This window comes from Arvicanthis niloticus, chromosome 14 (assembly GCF_011762505.2).
Source record: "Arvicanthis niloticus isolate mArvNil1 chromosome 14, mArvNil1.pat.X, whole genome shotgun sequence".
NCBI lineage: Eukaryota > Metazoa > Chordata > Mammalia > Rodentia > Muridae > Arvicanthis > Arvicanthis niloticus.
Window position 1 is genome coordinate 49,674,139 of NC_047671.1, and position 27,671 is coordinate 49,701,809.

The 27,671-nt window shown below is 49.1% G+C and overlaps 1 protein-coding gene across 6 annotated transcripts; it reads left to right on the top strand.

The window, feature by feature from the left end:
- Positions 1–315: 315 nt before the first annotated feature.
- Arap3 (ArfGAP with RhoGAP domain, ankyrin repeat and PH domain 3) lies at positions 316–26,739 on the top strand. Of its 6 annotated transcripts, none has more exons than XM_076912753.1 (34): positions 316–592; positions 866–1,116; positions 2,710–3,215; positions 3,313–3,374; positions 3,473–3,584; positions 8,047–8,241; positions 8,373–8,442; positions 8,864–8,984; positions 9,066–9,250; positions 9,334–9,440; positions 9,891–10,090; positions 10,196–10,281; positions 10,421–10,603; positions 10,788–10,923; positions 11,295–11,411; positions 11,825–11,972; positions 12,069–12,171; positions 14,343–14,562; positions 15,183–15,246; positions 15,458–15,621; positions 17,705–17,917; positions 18,717–18,822; positions 19,746–19,893; positions 20,176–20,244; positions 21,446–21,520; positions 21,606–21,720; positions 23,592–23,720; positions 23,801–23,934; positions 24,163–24,245; positions 24,340–24,375; positions 25,018–25,081; positions 25,201–25,338; positions 25,563–25,601; positions 25,972–26,739. In XM_076912753.1, the coding sequence occupies exons 3-34, from the start codon at positions 2,929–2,931 to the stop codon at positions 26,446–26,448; spliced, it is 4,386 nt and encodes a 1,461-aa protein (XP_076768868.1). In that variant the 5' UTR covers positions 316–592; positions 866–1,116; positions 2,710–2,928; the 3' UTR covers positions 26,449–26,739. The 6 variants fall into 6 exon arrangements, with proteins under 6 accessions (XP_076768868.1, XP_076768869.1, XP_076768866.1 ...); XM_076912754.1 differs by having other exon boundaries at positions 8,050–8,241; XM_076912751.1 differs by lacking the exon at positions 866–1,116 and having other exon boundaries at positions 456–592; positions 2,678–3,215.
- The last annotated feature ends 932 nt before the right edge of the window (positions 26,740–27,671 follow it).

Below are 27,671 nucleotides of genomic sequence, written 5' to 3' on the forward strand. Positions count from 1 at the left end.
GGTAGCTATTATTCTGGGCATTTTAATTATTAATTATTATTATCATCCTTTTTCTAGAAGGGAAGGCTCTGGGAAAGTGGGGCTGTAGGAGGCTGAAGATGACAATTGTTCCTTGAGCTGGGACAGCAAGAAGAGATGGGACCCACTTCCTCACACTCCCTCTTCTTCCCCCAGAAGCTGGGGTCTTCCTCTGGTTGCTGACAGTTCCTGTGTCTGCTGACTCACAGCCAACTTCCTCTCATAATACAAACAGGAAAATACGCTGGCCAACACACACACCCACACCCCCAACCCTCCAACACCACACATAGCTGAAGACTGGCCCTGCTCTGGGGGAAGTATCTCCTGGCTCTGGAAGACCGGCTTCAGTGCTGGAGCTCTTGCAAATGCCACAGGGAGGGGAGAGAAGCACCTTCCCCCTACCCACCCTGCTCCAGCCCGTGTCAGTTGGGAAAGGCGAAAACAGAGGCTTCTCCCAAGCATGAAAGGGTCCAAGCATGTTTGGTCACCGTGCTTGCCCCAGAAAGGCAGACTCGATTTGGAAGACTCAAGAAAAGAAACCTAGGCTGGGAGCTTGGGGCAACAGAAGCCGGTGAGCCTTCTCTGTGGGGCTTCAGCACTGAGGGGAGGGGCCTCAGCACAGAGAGGAGTCTTCAGCTCTGGTTTTGACCGTTCTCTTCTCATCTCCCATTTAACTGGGTACTTGAGTCCAGCGGGTGTGGGAGAGGGGCTCGGAAGACTTCAGGCCCCACACCTTCTCCCCCTTGGCAGGACCGGGTGCAAAGGTCCTCTGCCACGCTCTTCCTCCGTTTCTACTCTCTAACTCTATCTCTGAACTGACCCTCCATCTTATTCCCTTCCCCAGACGTTTCTGAGTCCCAACCTTTTGTTCCGGGGGAAAGCAGAGCACAGGCCCCTGATAAGCAAAGGCGGTTGGGTAAGGGGCCCAAACCACCTGAAGGCGGGCGCTTGCACAAGCAGCAGCGAGCCATCGAGCCGTCGGGGCGGGGCCGGGCTGTCGGGGGAGGGCTGCGGGGAGGCGGTGCTGGCACGGCCGGACCCCCCAGCCTCGGACAGCACAGCCGGCACCCTGAAGCTGACGGAGGCCACAGCGAGGTGAGGACCCCGAGCCCTCGGGCCCAGCTTCTCAGACTCCATCTCATCACCTCCGGGACCTCCGTGGGCTCCCAGGGCCCCTCAGTGTCGTCTCCCTACCCCTCCTCTCCTTCCTCCTTGCGGCGAACCCGCCCCTCTTTATTGCCGGGCCTCTCCCTCCTCCCTTCTTGCCCTCCCCCAAGCCCAATGTCTTTCTTGGTCGGGCCCCCGCACCTGCCACCTCCATCCCGCAAGCTCCTAGACAGTGCTTGAGCCCAGACTGAGTCACCAAGAGAATGGAATCTGACTCAGGGCCCAGAGGCTTAACATCCCAGCCCGTCTTGGGCATGGGACTCAATCAGTAGGAGAGCAACCGGGATGGGAACAGTTGGGAACAGAGCCCAACCGCAGAGGGGAGGCGAGGGTCAGAGCCACAGTTAAAACTTAAGACTTGGTCCGAAGTGTGGAGCCTGACAAATTTCATAATACAGAGCAAATACGGGGTGGGTAGTGGGAGAAGGTGAATTTAGAAAGATGCAGGTGGAAGTAGGGACAAAGACAGGACAAAGCCGAAAACTCTGGGAGAGCTGAATCTGAGATGGACTCAGGGTATGGAGCAGGATTAGAGAGAGGTAGGCAAGCCCAATGGGGCAGGGCTATGAAGACCTAATCACAAGGGTAGGGACGGGGAAAGGCAGGCTCAGAAAAGGAAGATTTGAATAAAGTGTGTGTGTGTGTTCACGATGCACAGAGTTTGTGTGTCTCCGTGTATAGGAATGTGTGTCTTCACACAGCGGAGTCTGGGTGTGTGTTGTGTGTACATGTGTGCACACGTGTGTGTACATGCATATTTGTGGGCAGAGAACAAAGAACACCTTGGATGGCCTCTCTCCTTCGGGACTCATTTGTATAGCCAGATTCTCCACCCAGCCCTCTTTTCCTCGGTGGCCTCTTCCCAGACCAGGACCCCACACATTGGGACTTAGTTGGGGCCCTCTGGGCAGCCTAACCACAGCAGGCAGGATGTGGGGGTGGCCAGGCTAGAGGGACAGGAAGGAAGTCTGAGGATAGACAATAGGTGGAAGGGGAGGAGGGACTGGGAATGACCAGGATTGGCATGTCCACCCTGAACCTCTGCTCTGGAAACCAGTGTGAGTGGAGTCTATTGCTCCTCCCTCTCTGGCTTGCCCCTCTCCTGTCTTACTCTGCAGCTGGATCTGGTCACTTCAGCGGCTCTTTTTTCTCCACCTCCTCACCCTGCCCTGCCCTGTAGTGTTCCAACATCTTGTTCTATGCTCACTCAGCTGAGTGCACAGAAAGCAGGGCAGAGCTCAGAGGCAGGCAGTTGGGGACCAACGCTAGTGTAGCTTGCTGTGAGCATGGGCCTCCGTTTCCTCAATTCCTGTCAGGAGAGAGTCTGTTCTTATGTTCTGGCACGGCTGTGTCTTCAGGTCACAGTCTTTGGGCATTCTTCTTTGAAAGAAATCTGGAGGCTGGTACCCCTGTCCAAGCCTCAGACTTTGTGGTAGGGAGTGGGGAAATCTCAGCCTGAGCCCTCCCTTCACCCTGAACCTCCCCCCAGCAATGGCCTGAGAGTCCATGGCTGCCCCTCAGGACCTGGACATCGCTGTGTGGTTGGCTGCGGTGCATCTGGAGCAGTATGCAGATACTTTCCGACGGCATGGCCTAGCGACAGCTGGTGCAGCCCAACGCCTGGGCCACGAGGAACTGAGGCATTTGGGTATCAGTGCTACTGGACACCGGAAACGCATCTTGCGCCTGTTGCAGGCAGGCTCTGCTGAGGGTTTCCTGGATTCTCAGTTGGATAGTACCATGGAGCCAACTCCCAGCCCAGCTCCTGATGCCCAACCCACCAAGCCTGTGCCTAAGCCCAGGACGGTGTTTGGGCTCAGCAACCCTGTCACTGCCCAGAGACCTGGACTGAGCCCAATCTTCTGGGATCCAGAAGTATCCAGGAACTCAGAGTGTACGCAGAGGTCCTCTCCTCTCCTTCCCTCCTCCTCTGAACAGTCTTCAGTCCTGAACACCATGGAGATGATGCCCAATGCCATCTACTTCGGCCTGGACTTAAGAGGTCGGGCCCAGGCAGCTCAGGATGTGTGAGTTGGTTTTCTACCTAGGGATCTGATCCTGAGGAGAGGAAGAGGGCATGAGGTACATCCTTCTCTCTTAATAACCAACAGAATTTCCTTTCAGGGCTCAAGACAGTTCCCAGGCAACTGCCCCAACCCCTGCCTTCAGGCCCACAACAGGCACAGGTAGATGGGTTGCTGGAGAGGATTTGTGACCACCTGCATCTCAGACACTTCCACTTACCCACTCTTTCTTTTCAATACCCCTCTCCTCACCCTGAAAGTGCACATCATGGATCCTGGTTGCCTGTACTATGGTGTCCAGCCTGTGGGGGTCCCAGGAGCCCCTGACAGGAGAGATGGCAGAGGTGCCTGTCAGGAAAGGGCTGAACACAGGTGAGTACTTGGAAGGGCAGTGATGGAGAGTCGAAGGAAGCTTAAGGAACAGTTGAGTTAGCCATGGTGGCCATGTTTCTAGTTACTCATCAAATACACATTGAGGATTCATTCCCTCAGTGGTGAGCAGGCATTCAAGGTACAGGACATATACAACTGTTTCCTCCCCCCCCAATGATTTTTGCTCCCAGGCAGCTTGTGAATCAAGAAGAGGGACAGAACACAAGAGAAGCACACAAGCAAATAGATATATAATTAAAATTCAAAAGTCTGTCTTCCCAGTCAGCAAACAGGGAGCACTATTACATGCTCAAAGTTGTTGTTTTTCGAGACAGGGTTTCTCTGTGTAGCCCTGGCTGTCCTGGAACTCACTCTGTAGACCAGGCTGGCCTTGAATTAGGAGAGCCACCTGCCTCTGCCTCCCAAGGGCAGGGACTAAAGGCGTGCGCCACCACCAAGCAACAGTTACTTTTTATGCAGTGTAGTTGAACAGGTTTAGAGAGCTGGGGGTGGCGGAATTATAAAGAACTGGAACTTTTCAGTAAGTTATTGGATCTTTAAACACACACACATACATACAGACACACACACACACACACACAAACACACACACACACACACACACACACACTAAACAAGGGCTGCTGGGGAGACAGCTCAATGGATAAAGCATGAGGACTCAAGTTCAGATCCTCAGGACTACCATACAGAAGCCAGGCAGCAGCATGCATGTATAACTTCAGTGCCAGAAGGGTGAGCAGGCTGATTCCTAGAGCTCTATGGCCAGTCACTGAAGGTGAATCGATGGACTCCAGGTTTGGTGAGAGATCCTGGCTTAAACAGTAAGGTGAGGAACAATGGAAGAAGACATCTGACATTAGTCCCTGGGCTGCACAAGAGCACACACACACAGAGAAACAAGTACATAGGTCTACAACAGAGGGAGAGGAAGAGGGGAAGGGGAGGGTGAGGGAGAGGGAGGGGCAGAAGCGGGAGGAAGGGGCATTGAGGATAACATTTGGGCAAATGTTGAAGGACCTAAATGGAAGAATTGGCTTTGGAGTGTACTAGAGACAGTGTATCCTAGGCAGAGGGAGGTTGAGAATACAGCCTGGGGAGATGACGTGTGCGGTGGGTAGGCAGGCTGGCTGATGGCAGAGGTAAAGGGGCCTGTGGGTAGGACCTGTAGGGATGGTCACTGTTACTCTTAGTGACACGGGAAGCTACTGGAGAGTTTTGACTTAAGGATCCCTCTGCTTTGCTGAGAATGCCATGGCAGCAAAACGTGGGAGCAAAACGTAGGAGCAAAACGTGGTATATCGATCTAGGGGAGGGGTCGCAGGGTGCAGGATGGGAGCAGGTGAAGAGGCTGTCTCAGGGATCAAAGGGAGGGGTCGCAGGGTGCAGCGATGGGAGCGGAATTGGTGAGAAGCGGCTGCATTTTGAGGGTAAAGTGTCATGTTATACTGCTGTCTGAGAGAAAAATAGCAGCCAAACATTAACTTTGAGGGCTTCAGCATGAGCCTCTGCTGTCCGGTATGGTAACCACTAACCACACGTGATTACTGAGCACGTGAAACGTGCTGGTCTAACTTAAGAGGAGATGGAAACACAAAGCAGCTGTTGGAACTCGCTGCAAAAAACAAAACAAAACAAAAAAAAAACAAAACAAAAAAAAACAAAAAAAAACCCCCACAAAACAACAACAAAAACACCCCACGCTAGAGAAATACAACATATACAGAATTATCTTAGTCATTTTTTTTGTGCATGTGGGATGTGTGTGTGTGAGCATATGTTTGCACACAGGAGCACTTGCCCTGTGTGGCATATGTGGGTGCCAGAGGATCACATCACTTGTCTGTGTTATTTTCTACCTTTTTCTTTTCTTTTCTTTTTTTTTTTTTTGAGATGGATCTCTGACTGAACCTGAAGTTAACAATTTAGCTACACTGGGCAGCAATTGAGCCCTGGGGATCAACCCACCTTTGCTTCTCATTACTGGCCTACAGCCATCCCGCCTGGCACCTGGATTTCCATGTGTGCTGGAAATCTAAATGCATGTTGTTCTGTTCATGTAGTGAGTACTTTATCCACTGAGACAGCCTCTGTTTTACTGATTTTTACATTGATTACATACTAAAATATTATGTTTAGGATATATTGGCTTATATAAAATATGGACTACTAAAATTAAGTATTTTTTTTAAAACATATAAAATTATTTTATGTGTAATGAAATGTTTGGCTGCATGTACATCTGTGCTTGGCTGCATGAACATTTGTGTAGCGTTTGCATGCCTGTTGCTAACAGAGGCCAGAAGAGGGTGTTGGATCCTCCAAAACTGAAGCTATGGATGGTTGTGAGCCACCATGTGGGTGCTGGGGATCAAACTTTGGTCCTCTGCAAGAGCAGCCGGTGCTCTAGACCCAATCTACAGTAACGATTTGGAATGACAGTTAATGGTAGAAGTAGAGATGACTGAATCATCACTCTAACCTCAATGTTTATTTTAAAGAGTGTTGCTAACTTACATATGTAGTCCTTGTTGACTTTCTACCGGACAGCATGGTTCTGAGCACCTAAGAGTTCATGGAGTTGTGGTCTGAGCCAGGAAGGCTGTGCATCAAACAGGAAGGAGGAGATTGGCCAGGAACTCTGCTTCGGATATGAAATTGGAGATGTTTAGTACATCTAAGAGGCAATAATAAGACTGCTGACCACAGCTGCCTATCGGTTGAGTGGGCTAATCTCTGAGCCAGAGATTTCAATATGGAAATTGTTAGCATTTAGAGGGAGGGGACGGGAGAAGAGAACCCAGTCCCGAGCCTCCGTGCCTTCCTACATCAAGAGGTTTGGGGAAGAGGAAGAATCATTGAATAGACTGAACCAAAATAGCCAGAGAAGGAGAAGGAGAGCTGGGGAAGATGATGTCATTGAAGTCAAGGGCATAGGAGGAGGGAAAGTCCTGTGTCCTGTTGCTGAACAGGCTGCTGCTGCTGCTTAGTAAGCTGGGACTGAGAATTGACCTCTGGAATCATGGAGGTCGCAGGGGACTCTGGCTAGGAGTGGAAGAGATAAGAGACTAATCAGTGCATTTTAAAAAAAATACAAGGGGGCGGGGTGGCACACGCCTTAAATCCCTGCACTAGGGAGGTAGAGACTAACAGATCTCTGTGAGGTCAAGGCCAGGCCAGTCTACAGAGCAAAGCTCCAGGACAGCGAGGACTACGCAGAGAAACTGTGTCTGGAAAAACCAACCAAACCAAACCAAACCAAACCAAACCAAACCAAACCAAACCAAAACAACAACAACAAAAAAAAAATCAACCCCAAACAAAACAAACAAACAAAAAGGGATAGAGAGAAGCCAGGCACCTTTAATCCTAGCACTCAGGAGGCAAAGACAGGTGGATCTCTGTGGGTTTGAGGCCAGCCTGGTGTAGAGTTAGTTCTAGGATAGCCAAGGCAACACAAAGAAACCCTGTAAAAAAAAAAAAAAAAAAAAAAAAAAAAAAAAAGAGTAGAGTGTATCAGAAGGAACAGAATCAGGCTTTGGAATGACAGTTAATGGTAGAAGTTGAGGTGAAGCAAACAGTTGTTTTGTGGCGTGTTGTATGTATCTGGAAGTGCGTAAGAACAATTTGGCGGAGAGGTGTACGGAAGGGAAGGTGAGAAAATCCGCAGTGATGTCTTTGTGTAGGTGAGAGTTGTGAGATCTGGTGCACGGAAGAGAATCTGGCTTTAGACAGGTGTTTATTACAGTCACAGGAGGTAGGCAGAGTATGTGTGTGAAACTGGATTGATCTGGCGCTGTGAGTCTGTGGGGTTCTTGTCTGATTGCTTCAATTTCTCAGTGCAATAAGAAACAAGCAAGGGAGAGCAGTGATTCTCAACCCCAGCTGTACCATAACTTGGGAACTTTTAAAACTACAGGTACCTGGCTGTAACTCGCAACCCAGGCATAGAAATCTGAATTTCTCCTAACTGAATAGAGCATTATTGAGTGGTTTCCTATAGAGGAATGCAATGACCTCATTTGCATTTTTCAAAAAGCACTGGTGGCTTTGAGAGAATGGACTGTGGGAGGGAGGACAAGATTGACCAAGTGGCCAGGTGGGCAGTTTGCTTTACACGGGTGCGAACTGATGGAAACTAATTCAGGGAAAGCCAAGAACGTTTTGGAGACTAACAACAGTAATGTATATTGATGAGCTATGAGCAACCATGGCAGGAAGGCACTTGCCCATCTTTCCCACTTCCAGAGGAGAGAGACTGGCATTTTCCTAGTAAAACTCCAAGCACACTCAGGAGGAAGCTTCTCTATTTATTTACGAAGCAAACCTCGTGCTTGCTAGACATGCTATAGGTGCTAAGGGCAGGGGTGGGAAACGTACCACGAGATTGTGGAGGGTGCTTGGTTTGACTTGTGTTCCTTTCTCTTGCACCCATAATGCTCAGCAGACAGGATGCGGAGACACGGGAGGATGCCGGTTATGCCAGCCTCGAGCTACCTGGGGACTCTATTCTTTCGCTACCTACCCAGGATGCAGAGACCAGTGATGACCTCATTTCGCCCTACGCCAGCTTCTCCTCCACAGCAGATCGTCCCATGCCTCTGCTAAGCGGCTGGCTGGACAAACTCTCACCTCAGGGGTAGGGCTGCTGGGAGAAGCAGGGAAGGGAAAAGGGATGAGAGGCAGGGGACAGGTTCTAGGCCTTGTGATCGATCACCCACGGCATATATTCCCAAACACTCAACTGATCTTAGTGTCTTCCTTCTTCAGAAACTATGTGTTCCAGAGACGTTTTGTGCAGTTCAATGGAAGGAGTCTGATGTACTTTGGCAGTGACAAGGTAAGGGGACTGGAGCTGCTGCATGGATACCAAAGAGAGAAAGATAGGGAGGACTGAGAGAGGCTGAGGACTAGAAGAACTAGAAGCCCATCATAGAAGGATGGCCACTGCCAGGCAGTGGTGGTGCACGCCTTTAATCCCAGCACTTGGGAGGCAGAGGCAGGTGGATTTCTGAGTTCAAGGCCAGCCTGGTCTACAGAGTGAGCTCCAGTACAGCCCAGGCTATACAGAGAAACCCTGTTTCGAAAAACCAAAAAAGAAAAAAAAAAAAAAAAAGAAGGATGGCCACAGCTGCCAGATATCATCATCTGAGGTAGCTGGCTCAGCAGCTGTAACTGTGTGGATTGAATGCTGACCTCATGAAAGTTCAGTGCAGGTAGCACAGTCCCTGGCCCCATGGGTCACTGGGTTTTCTTTCCAGGACCCCTTCCCCAAAGGTGTGATCCCTCTGACTGCCATCGAGATGACCCGAAGCAGCAAGGACAACAAATTCCAGGTCATTACCGGCCAGAGAGTATTTGTGTTCCGCTCAGAGAGTGAGGGTGAGGGTCAGAGCCCACTGGGTTAGGGTAGGAGGGGAGGCTAGGTTAGCATACACCCGGCTGACCTGTTCTCCACACCAGCTCAGCGTGACATGTGGTGCTCCACACTGCAATCCTGCCTGAAGGAGCAGCGCCTCCTGGGCCACCCCCGACCCCCTCACCCACCACGACCCCTCCGCATGGGCATGTTAGAGCTGCGTGGACACAAGGCCAAGGTGTTTGCTGCCTTGATCCCTGGGGAGCTGGCACTGTACAAGAGTGAGCAGGTAAAGAGGGCTGGGCAGGGGCTGATGAGCCTGGCCAGTCCATTCTGGAATCTCACCATATTGCATGCCCCTGACTCTGCTAGGCCTTCTCTCTGGGCATTGGAATCTGCTTCATAGAACTGCAAGGCTGCAGTGTCCGGGAGACCAAGAGTCGAAGCTTCGATCTGCTCACACCCCATCGCTGCTTCAGGTGGGGCCTAGCCTGGTGGAAAGCAAGGGTAGGGTCTTTTCAAGGGAGATCACAAAGGTGGCATGGGCTGGAGGCCTCCTCAAATGGATATCAATGGGGATAAATGAGGAGGTGGTGAGATTCAGTGAGCAAGGTCAAGATGTCAGGAAAGGAAGGGGCGCAGCTAGAATTGCATGCACAGAACCCTGAGTTTGATCCCCCACACTGCATAAATAAGGCATAGTAGTGTATGTTTCTAATCCCAGCACTTGGAGCCAAAAGATTAGAAGTTTAAAGTAATTTTCAATCATATAATAAGTTTAAGGCCAACCTGAGATAGATGAGACCCTGATAACAATTAAAAAAAAAATTGACTCAGAAGTGACTTATTTATTAGCTACGGTAGGAATGGCCATTGGGATAGGGTGTGGAGGGAAGTCCATGCCCATGGACTGGCTGTCCACCCCTCAGCTTCACAGCCGAGTCTGGGGGGGCTCGACAGAGCTGGGCGGCCGCTCTGCAAGAAGCAGTAACCGAGACCCTGTCTGACTACGAGGTGGCTGAGAAGGTCTGGTCAAACCCAGCAAACCGGCATTGTGCAGACTGCAGGGCCTCCCGGCCAGATTGGGCTGCTGTCAACCTGGGGGTAGTCATCTGCAAGCAGTGTGCAGGTGAGAGGTGGGCTTCAAGCACAAGTGGGAATGAGAGGTGCTGGAGCTGGGGGACTTGGGGCAGGACTCAGGGTTCTCTGCTACATGGCTTTCATGGTCTAACAGGTCAGCACCGGGCCCTGGGCTCTGGGATCTCCAAGGTGCAGAGTCTGAAGCTAGACACCAGTGTCTGGAGCAATGAGATAGTGCAGGTGAGGATTCTGGGGAAAGAGGAGGGGGAGGAATGGACAGGGAGCACCCAAATGTAGACTCTGGGTCCAGCTTGGGGACGAGGCCGTTTGGAGACCCTTGAGTTCTGGTCACTCATCTTTGCCTCTTATCATCCTGTAGCTGTTCATCGTCCTAGGAAATGATCGTGCCAACTGCTTCTGGGCGGGGGCACTACCCCCAGGTGAAGGGCTGCATCCAGATTCAGCCCCTGGCCCTAGGGGGGAGTTCATCTCCCGAAAGTATAAGCTGGGTCTCTTCCGGAAGCCCCACCCTCAGCATCCAGATCACAGCCAGCTTTTACAGGTAGGACAAACAGGTTGGTGTTCATGGGATGGTGGGTGGGAAAGGGGTTGGGGACAGGGGTGCAGTTCATATTGGAATACCTAGACATAGGTGATAAGGGCTGCATTTGGTGATAAAAGACTGTTCCTGGTGGCGCTCTTGGGTTGTGCATGAGGCTGATTGAGGCCCTTCCTTCCCTCTATAGGCACTGTGTGCAGCTATGGCGGGACCCAACCTGCTAAAGAACATGACCCAGCTTCTCTGTGTTGAAGCCTCTGAGGGAGAGGAATCCTTGTCCCCTTCAGCCCTCAATGGCAGCTTGCTTAGCCTTCTACCTTCAGGTCATCCTCCCAAGTAACTCCTCTCTCTCTCCCTAGGAGATCTCAGCTCCAACCTGTGACTTATTTCTTTCAAGGGGGCACCACTACCCCTATTGCAATGGCAGGCTTATCAGTTTCCCAACCCCTCAGACTTCCTGAGGTCAAAAGGTGACTGGTGAGGCCCTGAGGTCACTGCCTGTAATAGTCAGGATGTGCCCCAGTATTAGTACCTTACCATTCTGACAGCATCAACCCGCAGGACCGGTCTCATCTTCCTGGGGACATTCTTATTGCTCAAATGAGTGGTTGGTTTAATGATGTTTGATGCATTTTCCAAAGGGAGGCATGCCATCCATACAGGGTCCTCACTTGATCACTTCTTCCCCTTGCAGACTCCTCCCCTGGAGTATACAACGAGGTGGTGGTGCCTGCCACTTACAGAGGTTTCCTGTACTGTGGTCCCATCAGCAACAAGGCTGGAGCCCCACCCCTTCGCAGGGGCCGGGATGGTGAGCAGGAACCAGGGGATGGGAGGGGGCGGTCGGAGAGTAGGTTAGGTTTGAATGTGCTGCCAAGAGACAGGAAAACAGAGCTGGCATAGGAGAGTGCCCTGCGGTGGGTTGGGAAACTGGGGGTGAGAGAGTGACAAGGTCAGGTCACAGCCCTAGATGACAGATAAGAAATTCTGCTCTGACATCAGACTGTCTGGGTTAAGTGTCCTCTCTTCCTCATGCTGCACAGATAGCAAGTCTCAGTCTTCTCATCTGCAGAGCAGCCCTCAATATAAACCCACCTGGTAGAGTTACTGGGAAGGTTCTGTAGTATCAAGCATAGGAAGAAGGCTTGACATGAAGTGAGTATGTGGGGATAGGGACTGTGACAATGGAGAGGATGATAGCTCCGCCATCTCTCTTTCCCCTAGCTCCTCCTCGCCTGTGGTGTGTGCTCGGAGCTGCCCTGGAAATGTTTGCATCAGAGAGCAGTCCTGAACCTCTCAGCCTTCTCCAGCCCCAGGATGTTGTATGTCTGGGAGTAAGCCCCCCACCTGCTGATCCAGGTGACCTTGACAGGTGACACTCCTCTTCTCCACCCCTGATCTTGCTAATACCAGCCTAGCAGCCCCATCATTGTCCCCTGCTGTCCTCCTAACCTGGTCTTCGCTGCAGGTTCCCCTTTTCCTTTGAGCTCATCCTCACTGGGGGACGAATCCAGCATTTTGCCACCGATGGAGCAGACAGTCTAGAGGCCTGGATCAGTGCCGTGGGCAAGGTGAGACGGCAAGACCTTCCAGCAGCTCACGATGTCCATCTCCGTCTCCTCACAACATGTTCTAGTACACTACCAGGCAGAGTTGGCTGACGACTTATTCTGCGCCAAGCCCTGTGTTTTAAGGAAGGCCCACTCAATATCTCAATTAGTTTTCACAACAACCTTTGGGGGGATTTTTTTTTTTTTTTTTTTTTTTGGTTTTTCGAGACAGGGTTTCTCTGTATAGCCTTGGCTGTCCTGGAACTCACTTGGTAGACCAGGCTGGCCTCGAACTCAGAAATCCGCCTGCCTCTGCCTCCCAAGTGCTGGGATTAGGGGGATTTCTTTTTATTTTGTGTGCACTGGTCTTTTGCTTGCACGTTTGTCTGTGTGACGGTGTCAGAGACCCTGGAACTAGAGTTACAGACAACTGTGAGCTACCGTGTGAATGCTGGGACTTGAACCTGGGTCCTCTGGAAGAGCAGCCAGTGCTCTTAACTCCAACAGGCAAAGGCTCCCCTCTTTTTTCATGTCTTTAATGAAGCAGGGTGTTGCTATGTGGCCCTGGCTAATATGGAACTTGCTATGTAGAGCAGCCTGGCCTCAGACTTTAAGCAATCCTTGCTTCTGCCTCCCGAGCACCGCGATATCAGGCAGGTGCCATCATGGCCAGCCATAGCCAATTTCGAATATCGTACCTTCTCCATACCTCGACGAGTCAATCTCTGAGTCTTAGCCTCCTTTCCTGGAAGTAAAAAGTTTAGGCTCAGAGCCAGACACTCTGAGATCTGAGTCCTACAACTCAGCCCCGGGAGCTCTTCCACGTCTGCAGAGTGGGTGTAAAGACTCACCCCTAGGGATGAGGATTAGGTGACATCTGAAGCCCACACACAGTAAGCCCTCTGTCTGTGGGCGTTGAAATAATGGCGGTGGTGATGCTGCCGATGACGACAGTCTCTCCCACCTTAAAACAGCTCTTCCTAAATTCTGTTCACCTTCAACTTTTCACCCGTGTGCCTTCCTTCCCTCCTGACAACTTCTCAGAAGTCGTGTGCAGCCTTCTGCTCCTCCTTAACCCTGAGGCTGCCTTCCCCTGCCTAGATCTCCTAAGCCGCTACCCTGAATATCACTAGTGACTTCTCATGTCCAAAGGCCAGGAGCCACTTTCTGGTTTCCCCGTGCCATCTCTGATGCAGGTGACACTCCACTCACCATGCTGTGGTCTCCTGATTATTTGTTCCAATCCATGATAGGATGTCTACAGAACTTGAGAGGAAGCATTTTGAATCGTTCATAGCAGTTTGGCAGAATGATTTAATTTGTAAAATCTAATTATACAAGTTAAGGGCATGTATGTCTTTTAAAATAGGTTTTGCATTTATTTATTTCACTTTAAATATATGAATGTTTGGCATACATGATGTATGTATGTATGTATGTATGTACATATGTATATATACACTGTACATGCACAGTGCCCACAGAAATCAGAATAGGCCATCAGATCCCCTGGAACTAGAGATCAGCATGGTTGTGGACCACCATGTGGGTGCTGGGAATTGAACCTTGGTCCTCTGTAAGAGTAACAAGTGCTCTGGAACACTGAGCCATCCCTCCAATTCCCATCCTTGTCTGTTCATCTTAATTTTCTAGCAGATAATTTTAAAATTATTTTTGGTGAAAGTGTTGGTGACAGATTGAAAATCTTAAAAAAAAAACAAACAAAACCAAAAAATAATAGCGCCCCCTAGTTTTTTTTAACCCATGCAGCTGGAACAGAATTGCTTTTAGTGGGACCCCAAAAGATCCCTCTTTCCCTAGTGTCCTGCTGGGAGGATTGCCCAGCCACGATGAAGATAGTAGAGCATGCTGGCCACTCCCTCTTTCTCTCCCATCTTGCATAGGGAGCAGGGCAGCCACACAGGGGTCTCCTGTACGCTGGAGCAAATGAAATGAATTTCTTCGTCCCTTTTGTTCCTCTTCCCGGTCCCCCCACCCCTGGCCCAGGTCTCTCCTTCGTCTCTCCCCCCAACCCCGTCTCTCCCCGGGTCTCTTCCCCGTCTCTCCCCACCACATTTCCTCCCCCCTTTCTTTTGCTTTCCTTTCGTGGTCTATCATTCTCATTTGCTTCCCCTACCCTTGTCTTTTCCCCACCTTCCCTTCCCACCCCCATCCACCTTTTGCTTTTACAGTGGTTCTCCCCGCTCAGCTGTCACCAGCTGCTGGGCCCTGGATTGCTGCGGATGGGTCGTCTGTGGCTGCGGTCCCCCTCCCACGCAGGCCTGGCTCCTGGTCTCTGGCTGTCAGGGTTCGGCCTCCTTCGTGGTGATCATCTCTTCCTATGCCCAGCGCCTGGCCCTGGTCCCCCTGCTCCCGAGGACATGGTGCATTTACGGCGTCTACAGGAGATCAGTGAGCAGGGGTGTGGACAGGGCTAACGGGTGGCTATGGGCAAGTGTGAGACTGAACCATTTTTATTTGGGGATTCTATGGGAAAGAGTAGAATGTAATAGTTCAGATACAAGTTATAAAGTGAAACTACCTAGATTTAGACAATGTTTCCATCAGCTCCTAGCTGAGTGTCGCTGGAGGAGTTGTTCCATGTTTCCATGCCTTTGTTTCCTTATCTCAAAATGGACAATAATAGTAAGACTTAGGTCCTAGGTCCAAGGGTTGGAGTGGGGTTCATAAATAAAGAAATACACAAAAACATTTATCGCAAAACCTGGTGGGAGGCAACTTGTACATACTCTAAAAGAGTTGTTTGTTGGTTGGGGTCTAGGAGGAGGGACTATGCATCTTCACTGTTGTCTTCTAGAACAGAAACACGCTAGAACAATGCTCTAGGACTCTGGGAAGAGACCTGGGTTTTAGCTCAGCTTTGCTACAATGTAAGGCAAGTTATTTAACGTCTGAGCAGTCCTATAGGGAACACTATAAGGCTATTTGCTAACAGGCACCTCTATACCTTAACTGCCTAAGAGTCTTCACTGTGATGCTGTTGATGATAATGTTCAAGGATTCTTCTATAGGTGTGGTCTCTGCAGCTGACACGCCAGACAAAAAGGAGCATTTGGTCCTAGTAGAGACAGGAAGGTAATGTTCTATCCCTGTGACTCTTTGAACCCAGCCAGCTTCCTCTCAGCCCTTCAGGGCTTGCTTCCTCAAAGTTGCTTCCTTGGTTAGGAACTAGCTGGGCTTGGTGTTGCTGCCCCCTGCTGGTAACTCTGGGAAGTCACCTCCATGTGCTTCTCAGCGTCTGTCTGATCTCTGGAGCTGACTCTAACTCAGGCTTCTTGGGTCTCAGGACCCTGTATTTGCAGGGAGAAGGCAAGCTAGACTTTGCAGCGTGGAACACGGCCATTGGAGGTGCTGCTGGAGGGGGTGGCACAGGCCTGCAGGAGCAGCAGATGAGCCGGGGAGACATCCCTATCATTGTGGACGCTTGCATCAGTTTTGTCACACAGCATGGTGAGTGGGCACAGGTTGACACTGAGTTAGTGGAGGGTTTGGAGAAGCCATGTTTTGTGTGTGTGTGTGTTTGTGTGTGTGTGTATTACCTGAAAAATTATACCAGTTGACTATGTGACTCTCTGAGCCTTAATTTTCTCATCTATAAAATGGAACCAAATGATCTTCATTTTCCAATCTAATGTGACAGTGAAATGGGGTATGTCAAACAGGAGTACAGGCCCTGGTAGACTGTCCCTGCTCAGAGGTGACACTGGCATAGAGGGTGAGAGGAACATAAGATACGTGAGGATTCAACCATGTGGTGGACTGGGAGGAGATGCCTAGGGGCAGATCCCTGAAGGTCTGGATAGAATGACTGAATGGAGCAGAGAGTGTCTAGGACTAAAGGGTCAGTGACTGCAAGCTGAATCCCTTTTGGAGCCTGGCCCAATGAATCTACATTCCCTATTAATTCTTTTTAGGAGGCTAGATATTGAAAACAAAAACTCATAGAAAACCAAGGAGCTTACAGGTCCTGGGTTCAATTCCCAGCACCCAAAACAACCGAAAAACCAAACAAAAGCAAAACAAAACAACAAGGTCTGCGGATACGGGCTTGAGATCACCACTTCTTGGTCATTTTAGGCAGAAGGAGTCTCAGTTCAAGGCCAGCATAGGCAACTTAGTGAGACCTTATCTCACCTGTGCCAGGTGATGGTGGCACATGCCTCTGATCCCAGCATTAGGAGGGCAGAGGCAACCTGGTCTACAGATAGAGAGTTCCAGGATAGCCAAAGCTATATAGAGAAATCCTGTCTCAGCACCCCCTCCCCCACAGGCATCAATTATGGGTAGGGTGTTTACCTGGCTTGTAAGAAGCCCTGGGTTTAATCCTCAATATTGGGGGGGGGGGGAAGATACCTTTATGACCATATGAAGAGTTGTATTTTATCAGTTATGGGCGATGGGTAGTCAGCGTCTAACTACATTTTCCTTGCCTTGGCAGTGTCATTCAGTGACATGTCTCAGTCACTTCACTGGACTTCTCTGGATTTTTTTTTTTAAGCTTCCCTAGTGTTTATTTGAAGAATTCATTCTGAGGTCTTAAGAGAAGGCCCTAGAATGGATACAGCTTTCCCTCCAAAGTCTTTGCGTTACCACACTTGTTCGATAGATCCTGGTTCAGGTGCTAGCATATGGCTGTCAGGAGGTGGCAGTAAACAAGGAAGATCCTGAGAGGCTCATACACTACTGGGAAAATGGGTATTAAGAAAACAAACATCATCAGCTCTCGTTATTTGCAGGAGTTATGGTCTATAAAGCCACTGCAAACACTTAATTGCTGAATACAGAATCTCAGTATCTCTCCCAAGGGAGAGACAGGATTAGAGTCCCCTGAACTTCTGGGCACATGACTTTTTATCAACCAATCCAAAAGAAAAAAAAAACAACAAAAAAATAAAAAATAAAAAAACACCACCACAAACAACAAAAACCTTGTTTGGTATGTTTTATTGTCTAAAGGCAGTTTATCTAAGGTATAGAATTGATTCATTTACTCTCAACTCAAGGCCAAGATCTGCCTAGTATGTGTGAGGCCCTGGTTTCCATCCCTAGTTCCTCAAAACAGAAAACAAACAAACAAACAAACACCCCAAAAAGGCATTTGCTTATAACCGGAACCCTTAGCTAGGAGCATGTGTATGGGAAAAGAACTGAGGTTTTTCTGTATATGGTCACAAGTTACTGTGGAAGCACCAGAAGTACACATGGCCCTTTGTAGCCACAGTTTTTAACCTCTGTATAGTCAGCCAATTAAAGACAGAAAATATGAAAAATATTGTAGTGACTATGCATATTTTTTTCTCATTCTTTACATTGTGTTAAGTATTATAAGTAATCCAGAGATGATATATGTAGGATATATATATATATATATATATATATATATATATATATATATCTCACTTTATATAAGAAACATAAGCATTCATGGATTCTGTTAACAGCCACATACATGGGGAGGGTCCTAACGGGGCTCCTGGGTAGGTGGGGTACTGTCTTCACTTGATACTGAACAGAGACTGCTGACTGTTTTCAGGGCTCCGGCTGGAAGGTGTATATCGGAAAGGAGGTGCTCGGGCCCGCAGCCTGCGACTCTTGGCTGAGTTTAGGCGGGATGCCCGGTCAGTGAAGCTTAGACCACGGGAACACTTTGTAGAAGATGTCACTGACACACTCAAACGCTTCTTTCGAGAACTGGATGACCCAGTGACCTCTGCTAGGTTGCTGCCTCGATGGAGAGAAGCTGCAGGTACTTCCAAGACTCATGTGGGTTCTCATCTTCCTCTATCAGTATCCACAAAATTCTCTTGTGGAACTGGGGAGACCCTTTCCCAACATTCCTCATCCTGGTGATTACCCAGAAGCTTGGCTTGGGGAATGTGGTAGTTTGGTTTTTTTTTTGTTTTTTTTTTGTTTTTTTTTTTTTTTTTGGTTTTTCGAGACAGGGTTTCTCTGTGTAGCCCTGGCTGTCCTGGAACTCACTCTGTAGACCAGGCTGGCCTCGAACTCAGAAATCCGCCTGCCTCTGCCTCCCAAGTGCTGGGATTAAAGTCGTGAGCCACCACTGCTTTCTATTGTATGATGAACACCATGACCAAAAGCAACTTAGAGAGGACAGGATTTAGTTAGCTTAACATTTCCGCATCAGAATCTATCACTGAGAAAGGCCAGGGCAGAAACTCAAGCAGGAACCATGAAGAACTGCTTACTGGCTTGCTCCTCATGGCTGCTCAGTCTTCTTTCTTCTATCTGCTCACGGATGGCACCACCCACGGTGCACTCCGCCCCTCTCACATCAGTCATCAATCAAGAAAATGCCCCAACAGAATCGTCCACTGACCAATCAGATGGAGACAATTCCTCAATCGAGGTTCTCTCTTCCCTGGTGACTAATTTTGTGTCAAGTTGACAAAAACTGACCTTCACAGGGAGGTAGAAAGCAGAAAGAGATCCATCCATCCTGAGTTTGTGTCTCAGAATATCCCTGCCCTCTGCATCCATTCTCTCTCTTCCCGGTTCTTCTCCTACTCTCCTCCTTCTGTGCCCAGAGCTTCCCCAGAAGAATCAGCGCCTGGAGAAGTACAAAGAAGTGATTGGTTGCCTGCCTCGAGTCAACCGCCGAACACTGGCCACCCTCATTGGGCATCTGTATCGGTCAGTATAGTCAGTCCTTCTTAGCCTCCTTTCCTTCATCACTTCAAGCCAATGGCACAACTTCATTAATTAATTAATGTCACTTAGAGCTGTGATGTGAAGGTATTGCAGCTGAAGGTTCAGAGAATGGGTTTGGGGACTATGTAGACTTAGGTTTTAATCTGGTAATTAATCTTTCTCAACTAGCCATGTGACTTTAGCCTGATCTGCTTGCTTTCAAAAGGAAGGTGATGTAAGGAAGTTTCTTCCTGATAGGTTGTAGGAAAGTAAAATGAAATAATCCACGTGAAATCCTTAGTATCGCACATGGCATGTTATAAACTTCAGAAATGGTTAGAAATCAACATAATTGTTATTATTGTTAGTCTGTGCCAAGTAAGGAATTGGCTCTAAAAAAATAAAGATTATTAAGATGCAGGCTCACCTTTAGTCTTCTAAGAGAAAGGGTTGATGATGTGGGGTGCATCCCTGATTATGTTGTATTGGCTATAGAATATTACAGAGGATTGCCAAATACAGGACCATTATCACCAAATCCAGTTCCTTGCCTGGGTTTCCAAATAAAAGCCTGTAAGTTGTAAAGTCACACCTATTCATTTATATGTGTCATATGGCTTCTTTTGCAGTATAGCAGCTGAGCTCTGAAGTTACAAGAGAGTATATGGCCTGAGGGCCTAAAATATTTATTGCCTATCCTTTATATAAAAACTACCTATGGGTAATGATTACCCATACCTTAACTGTGTCCAAGATATTCAAAGCTCCTTGGGGCCAATACTGTCTAATCCACTGACAAATGCCCCATACTTAGCCTAGCACTTGCCATACAGTAGAGGTGAAGTAAAGGTCTTCCAAATTGATGGATGTGTTTGTGAAGTGGTGAATATGAGCTGGACTCACGGCTCTGGTGTCTCTCTCTGCAGGGTGCAGAAGTGTGCGGCTCTAAACCAGATGTGCACTCGGAACCTGGCCCTACTATTTGCACCTAGTGTGTTCCAGACAGATGGGCGGGGAGAGCATGAGGTTCGGGTACTGCAGGAACTTATCGATGGCTACATCTCTGTCTTTGATGTAAGGCTTCCCTGACCCTGCCATATAACCTCTCTGCCCCTCCCCTGTAGACTCAGAGTCTAGACCCTCATTCCCAAAGCCCTAGCCTATGCCTGCATTGGTAACTTCCTCCCAGAATCCTGGGCTTCCTCTTCCAACAACCTTAACCCCGGCATCCTCTTGTTATTGATTCCTGGCTCTTCAGGCTTCCAGCCCTCGTATCCAGTTCCCCTTTGACCTTGATATCTGCCCTGCTTCTCTCCTTTTCTAGCAGCCCCTGAAATACTTCTGGTCCTTTTGCAGATTGACTCGGACCAGGCAGCTCAGATTGACTTGGAGGTCAGTCTCATTACCACCTGGAAGGATGTGCAGGTAACATGCCCTAATGTTAGATTGCTGAGTGGGGCTGGAGGGACATCACCATAGGAAATGCATCTTCTGTTCACTAAAGGAAGCTTCCTTTAAGCCTGTCTTCCTGCACATTGACCCTTGGCTCTTTGGTGGACAGGGGAATCCCCAGGAGGGAAGTGTTTTGGGTAATATGTTTGCTCTATTTATTCCACTATGGGGATTCTTCAGTTCATCCCTTTCTCAGTGATACTGAGTATTAAACTTGGGGCCTCACACAGACTAGGCAAGCATTCCATCACTGAGATACACACCCAGCACCCCATTTCTAAGTATAGGAGATCTCAGGAAAGCCAGGTGTGTAGCTCAAGAGTTCAGCCACGTAGAGCTCTGCAGGCCAAGGGTGGAGATGGAGTTCAGATAAGTGCTTGCCTAACATGCATGAAGCCCTTAGAAGGGTTCCCAGAACCACACAGAAACCTGGCATTGCACATGCCTGGAATCTCAGCACTTAGAAGGCAGAAGCAGGAAGATGAAAAGTTTAAGGTCAGGGTTGGAAAGGTGGCTCAGTGGTTAAGAGCACTGGCTGCTCTTCCGGAGGATCTGGGCTCAATTCCCAACACTCACATCTGCTCATAACTCCAGTTCCAGATACACATGCAGGCAAAACATCAATGTACATAACAAATAAAAATAAATAAATAATTTTAAAAAAATGTACAGTCGTCCTCAGATACATAAGAAGCTGGGCCAGACTGGATCTATATGTGACCCTGTCTCAAAGTTCAAGGCCAGTCTGAGACCTTGTGGGATATGGGGTCAGGCAGCAAGAGTATTGCATAAAAAACAATAGCAAGTACTGCTGAGGACATCCTAGGTTCCAGGCACCTCTAGTCTCATTTTAGCACCACACAACTCCATAAAGTTGGTGGTCTCACTTTTTCTCCAAATAAAGAATTGAGGATTTTGAATTATTTATTCCTAGTACAAGTGGTAGAGAAGGGACCCAGAGGGTCCTGACTGCAAACCTCTTCTTGAAGCTGCTGTATTGCATTGTCTGGGGCGGCACCATATGCAGCTCTCTTCATCTTGGAGTTCTTTTCAAGGCCTAAGCCATGTTGGTAGTGGGGGCCGGAAGGAGCGCTTTGTTGGGGGAGGTACCTAGGAGGCATTCCTCCATCTTGGTATTTTTGTAATTTCCCTGTCCTCCTCTATCTGCCTTCAGTTGTCCCAGGCTGGAGACCTCATCATGGAGGTTTACATAGAACAGCAGCTCCCAGACAATTGCGTCACCTTAAAGGTCAGTGTTAAGGGATCTGGGGGCGGGGAGGAGAGCAGGAGCAAGAGGACCCTAATGAGTGTGGGTCCTCTTGTCTGTATGCTAGGTGTCCCCAACACTGACTGCTGAGGAGCTGACTAACCAGGTGCTGGAGATGCGAGGGGCGGCATCAGGGACAGACTTGTGGGTGACATTTGAAATCCTTGAACACGGAGAACTTGGTGAGTATGATCACACATTTGTGTGCGTGGACACATGACCAAGGTCATCAGTGACGTCTCTGTTAGCAAATGTAATGGACATCCCAGTTAATTCCAGTGGGCTGGAAATTTACTATGTAGATCAGGCTGGCCTTGAACTTCTGGCCCCCTGCTTCTTTCCCCTAAGTGCTGGGATGACAGGTATACACTAGCATGCCTGGCTGACTGCCCAGATGTTTATCTCTGGTTCAGATCTCTCTTCTGCATTCTAGACTTACATATCCAGTTGCCGCCTACTAGACACTTCCTCTTCTCACAGGCATTTCAGTACATATAAGTCTGACATTTCCTTTCTTCCTAGGCCCCTCCTCCAATATAAAACCCAGACTATTTTCTGGGTTTTCTTTTTCAGCGAATAATACCATGGTTCACTCAGTTGTTAAGTCTAGAAATTCTATGCCCACCGTGCTTCATCTTCATACTCAGCCCACCAATTAGTAGTGTTGATAGCCCTTATTAATTAGTCATATTGACAGCCCTCACGTCTATCAGTCTTCTCCATCTCTGTCGTTTCCCCAGCCTACTCATGGTCACCATTATCTTTCTGCCTCCCAATACGAACCACTGAAATGCATGGTTCTAGACAGGAGACAGTTGGACGGGGTTCCGTTCTTGCCTCTCTACAATCTAGTTTCTGAAGAGCAGCCAAATGAATATTTCAAGCATAAACCAGATCACGCCGTTGCTATGGTTAAAACCTTCTAATGGGTCCCTAATAAATTTAGAACAAAGCTCAAAGCCCTCAGCATGGCCTGCAAATACTTGACTGTGTGGGTGTGGCTTGTCTCTCAGACATCCTCTCACATCAGCCGTTCTCTGACCTGTCTCTTTACCAGAGCACAGTGTACCCTCTCTCCACCATGCTGAGGACTGAACATAGGTGTTTGAGAATGAAAGGCAAGCATGCACCACTAGGTTGTATACACACCCCGTCTGGCCACACTTGCTGTTTAGATCCCCCAAGAACAATTTCTTGACTCCTGGCATCTGTTCTTACATTTTTCATTCTATAAGACCCTACCTGGAGCTATGGTGGTCCACACCTGGAATCCCCGCAATAGGGAGGCAGAGGCAATTGGAGGACAGTGTGCTCTAAAGAGAGTTCCAGGCCAACCAGAGCAACGGTGAGACAATGCCTCAAAACAAAGAAACATCCCAAAACCAAATTTTAAAAAAAATCAACAAAAAAGATCTTAGGTACAGTTTGCTCTGCCTGAGCTTTCAAATAGATTGATGAGTCTCATCTGCAAATGCAGCCTCTGACAGGCCTTGTCTGATGAGCCTTCCTCACTTGCTCACCTGCTTTTCTCTTTGTGCCTTTGTTTCTCCAGGTGTCTCTTAAATATTATTTATTTCAAAGTGATTACTGGGGCTAGAGAAATGGCCCAGTGGTTGAGAGTGCCTACTGAACTGTCTTGCAAAGGACCAGAAATTGGTTCCAAGTCCCCATACTGGGTGGCTTACAAACTGCCTGTAACTCTAACATCCAGGAAAACACACACACACACACACACACACACACACACACACACACGCACACACACACAAACACCATGCACACTTAAAATATATATCTTCAATTTAAGTCATTACTGGACTCTGTTTTACTGCTTTGCTTAACTGACTGTCTACTATTGGCTCCTTCATTAGGCTGTAGCAGGCTTATGTATCATTGTCACCAATGTATCCCAGGGACAGCATGGTACCTGGCATAGCATACCTGTGTTTAGATAGGTGTATGAATGAATGAATGAACTAGTGGGAGGTGAGATGGGGCCTCCAGGCTTTGGCTAGTTTTTGTGATTATTACCTGCCTCAACATTTCCCTTCAGAGAGGCCACTGCACCCCAAAGAAAAGGTTTTAGAGCAGGCCTTACAATGGTGCCAGCTTCCAGAGCCCTGCTCAGCCTCTCTGCTTCTCAGAAAAGTCTCTATGGCACACGCTGGCTGCCTCTTCACAGGTGAGCCTCCTCCCTCAGCCCAGCATTCCCTAGGCCCCTCTCCAGAGAGTCCCCAGCCAGCATTGTTCTTCTGTGTCCAGGAGTGCGGCGTGAGAGCCCACGGGTGGGGCTGCTACGGTGTCGTGAGGAGCCACCTCGCTTGCTGGGAAGCCGTTTCCAGGAGAGGTTCTTTTTGGTGCGTGGCCGATGCCTGCTGCTTCTCAAGGAAAAGAAGGTGATGCCCTGGGGCTAGGGAGGTGAGATGCTAGGTGGCTAGTCAGGCATTAGGAGTCAAAACTGTACCAACCCCTGACCCCACAACCCATATCCTCAGCAATCTCATTGCTTCCCTGACATTGACTTATTCTATGGTCATGTGCCCAATGCACCCATGTCCTCTTAATTTTTCTAACCATGGTGTTCTTGTATATCTCAGTCTTACTGCCTCTGTTCATGTTCTCAGAGCTCTAAGCCAGAACGGGAGTGGTCTCTGGAAGGTGCCAAGGTCTACCTGGGAATCCGCAAGAAATTAAAACCTCCAACACTGTGAGTTTTCCTCCCTGGTCCTGATCTAGGGCTTTTCTGCTGTCACCTCTCTGGCTTTTAGTTACTCTAACTACTGGTCCCCTTTGCCTTTCAGGTGGGGTTTCACTTTGATACTGGAAAAGATGCATCTGTGAGTACCTCTTAGCTAACTTCTCTGCCTCTACCCTGCTCCTTGTCTGTCCATCCGTCTGACCATCTGACCGTGTGTGCGTGTGCTCATGCATGTGGAGGTCAGAGGTCAACTTTAGGTGTCACTCTCTAGGTCCTGGGGTTTTCCAGTTAGATTAGGCTGGATGGCCGTTAAGTCTCAGAGAGCTGCCTGTCCACCGCCTCAGCACTGGGACAACAGGCATTAGCCACCATGCCAGCGTCAGCTTTTCTTTTTTAATTAAACAAAAAAATCATGTGTATAGGTTATTTTGCCTGAATTTATATCTGTGTACTATGTGTAGGCCTGGTGCCCACAGAGGCATCAGAAACTGGGATTATAGATGGTTATGAGCCACCATGTGGGTGATGGGAGTTGAACCCAGGTCCTCTAGAAGAGAAACCAATGCTCTCAACCACTGCGCTATCTATCACTGCGCTATCCCTTTCTGACACAGGTGTTGAGGATTCAACTCGGATCCTTACGCTTATATGGCAAGCACTTTATACCAACTGAGATCTCTCCCTAGTTCTGCCCCGTCCTCTTCCTCTGCCGTCTCCTCTGTTCATCCGTGCTAGCTGCTAGAACTCTTTCAGTTTCCTGAATCACTCTGTTTACCCACAGCTGTCTGTCCTGTACGGATGAGGAGGAGATGTGGGACTGGACCACAAGCATCCTTAAAGCTCAGGTGAGGAGAAGGAAGGGGCTGAAGGCTGGGCTTCTGGTGCCTCTGGGGTCCAGCCACAACTCCCCAGTGCCACAGTGCCACTCAGGCCCACCAGTACCAACAGCTCACTGTCTCCCCAGCATGATGACCAGCAGTCGGTAGTTTTACGTCGTCGTTCCTCCTCTGACCTTGCTCGTCAGAAGTTTGGCACCATGCCCTTGCTGCCCATCCGAGGGGATGACAGTGGAGCCACCCTACTCTCTGCCAATCAGACCCTGGTGAGACCCTACCCCCAGCATGTCTTAAGCATCTGATCCCTGTCCTTATCCTTGTCCTATTGCAGAAGGCAACAGTGTGCCCGTATGCCAGATGCCCTGCCCCCTCACCATGACCCTTTTGTCCACAGTCTGTGTACTCTCACTTCCCACCAGCACCTCCTGTTGCTAGGTCTCACTTTGTCTCTGTCTCTCCCTTCCCTCATCCCCACTCTACCCGGGTCCAGCGGCGACTACACAACCGGAGGACCTTATCCATGTTCTTTGTGAGTATTGTGCTTGTGCTGGCTGTGTGTCTGCCAGCCCTGTGTGTGTTCTGTGCTGCCCACACCCTGGAGCACTCCATGTCTGTTCTGATGCGGGCCATCAATGCATGCATATGTGGCAGAGGAGGACAGTGAGGAGGGATATGATGAGGAAAGGGGAAAGTAATTACAAACCAGAAGGGGTTAAGCGAATGCATTCAGGAGCCAGACAGATCTGAGTTCAAGCCTCACCAACTACCATTTCCTTACTCTTACTTACCATTTCCTTACCATTTCATTGAGTTCTGACCCAAGGAAGAACGTGACCAAGGATTAATAACACAGTGACTCTGACACTGTACCCACCATCTGCTGTTCCATTTCCAACCAGCCAATGAAGTCACCCCAGGGGTCTGTGGAGGAGCAGGAGGAGCTGGAGGAGCCTGTGTATGAAGAGCCAGTATATGAGGAGGTCGGAGCCTTCCCAGAGCTTACCAAGGACACCGCCTTCTCTTCCACATGGGAGTGGTCGACCAAGTCAGACACACCCCTGACCAGCCAGAGGTCCTTTGATCAAACCCCGCTCTCCAAAGCAAGCATGTTGGCCCAGGACAGGATACCTGACCCTCCTCCAGGACCCCCTTCAAAAAGCAGCCCTCATGCACGAGGGTCCCTGGAGGAGCAGCTGCTCCAGGAGCTCAACAACCTCATCCTGAGGCAAGGAGAGCCTGCCATGTGTCCAGAAAATCCTTCCCAGCCCACCAGTCCCCAACCCCCAAGCCCTACCAGCCTTCCAACACAGATACCCAGCTTACCCACCCAACCCCCATGCACTTCCAATCCACCTTCCAGCCAGTCCCTCACATGACCCCAGGGCCAGTAATCGAGGAGGTAGGTAACCAGAGGAGAAGCCGGGCTATCACCATGACAGGCAGCTGCTGGGAGCTTCTTCTGCCCTGGATGGATGACTCTGGAATCTAGTATGGTACCATGGAAGGAGCACTGGACTGAGAGCCCTGCAGCCCCTCTCTGGGCCCAGGCCATTTGTCTGTACTATGAAGTCACTAAAATAAGGAGAGAGATGAATACCGAACTGTTTCTGAACTAGAAGCCCTGATATGTTCCCTCAATAAAGGCAGCTCCTGGTTTATATATTTGATATAGGGGTTCAGTGAAAGCTTTGCGGCATAAGAATGGTTTTTACTGCATTAGAGGAAAGTGAAGGTTTGGAAGCTGACAATACTCATGCTATCCAGATCTGTTATTCCACTTCCTATGTGCTGGGACTTGAGGCCCTAGAGCTGGGTGGCTGATTGGGGTTGGGAGCTGGGGCAAAGGGGAGTCGGAAAGGAATGGGTCACTATTAATAAAAATATTGATAAATATTAATAAAACCAAAGGGCTCATTTTTTTCAACAACAACATTCATTCAATGAGTATGTATTGAACACCTAATTGGTGCTGCCAAGTCAGGTGATATAACGTGAACAAATCAAACAGGGTCCTTGCTCTTTTTTTTTTTTTTTTTTTTTTTAAATATTTATTTTACTTATATGAGTATACTGTTGCTTTCTTCAGATATACCAGAAGAGGGCATCAGATCTCATTACGAATGGTTGTGAGCCACCATGTGGCTGCTGGGAACTGAACTCAGGACCTCTGGAAGGGCAGTTAGTGTTCTTAACCACTGAGCCATCTCTCCGGGCCCCAGGGGTCCTTGTTCTTATGAAGCCTACAGAAAAGAAACTAAATACACATGTCAGTCGGAGGCCAGGTGAGTTTAGTACTTCGAAGAAACTAAATTCAGTGACAGCTTGAGCTAATATGGATGTGGCCTTTATACTGGGTGGATGGGGCAAAAGCCTCTGAGGAGAAAAACAATGGCAAGGAACTGATATGGGGAGTGCTTGGAGCAGGAGAGGGCAGGCAGCAGGAGAGAGGGCAGGCAGCAGGAGAGAGGGCAGGCAGCAGGAGAGAGGACAGGCAGCAGGAGAAGGCAGGAGCAGGGGCTAAGGCTGTGCAGTGGGAAAGGCCTTGGCTTGTGGGAGCAGCTGGGACAAAGAGTGGGTAGTAGGAGAGGCAAGACAAGAG

What these genes read in the sequence shown, in the direction of transcription:
- Arap3 (XM_076912751.1), top strand. Translation starts at nt 2,695, where the DNA reads ATGGCTGCCCCTCAGGACCTGGACATCGCTGTGTGGTTGGCTGCGGTG. An exon ending in GCTTAGCCTTCTACCTTCAG is followed by an intron (nt 10,924 to 11,294) that starts GTCATCCTCCCA and finishes TTCCCCTTGCAG; the next exon opens with ACTCCTCCCCTGGAGTATAC. An exon ending in CCTTGAACACGGAGAACTTG is followed by an intron (nt 21,721 to 23,591) that starts GTGAGTATGATC and finishes ATTTCCCTTCAG; the next exon opens with AGAGGCCACTGCACCCCAAA.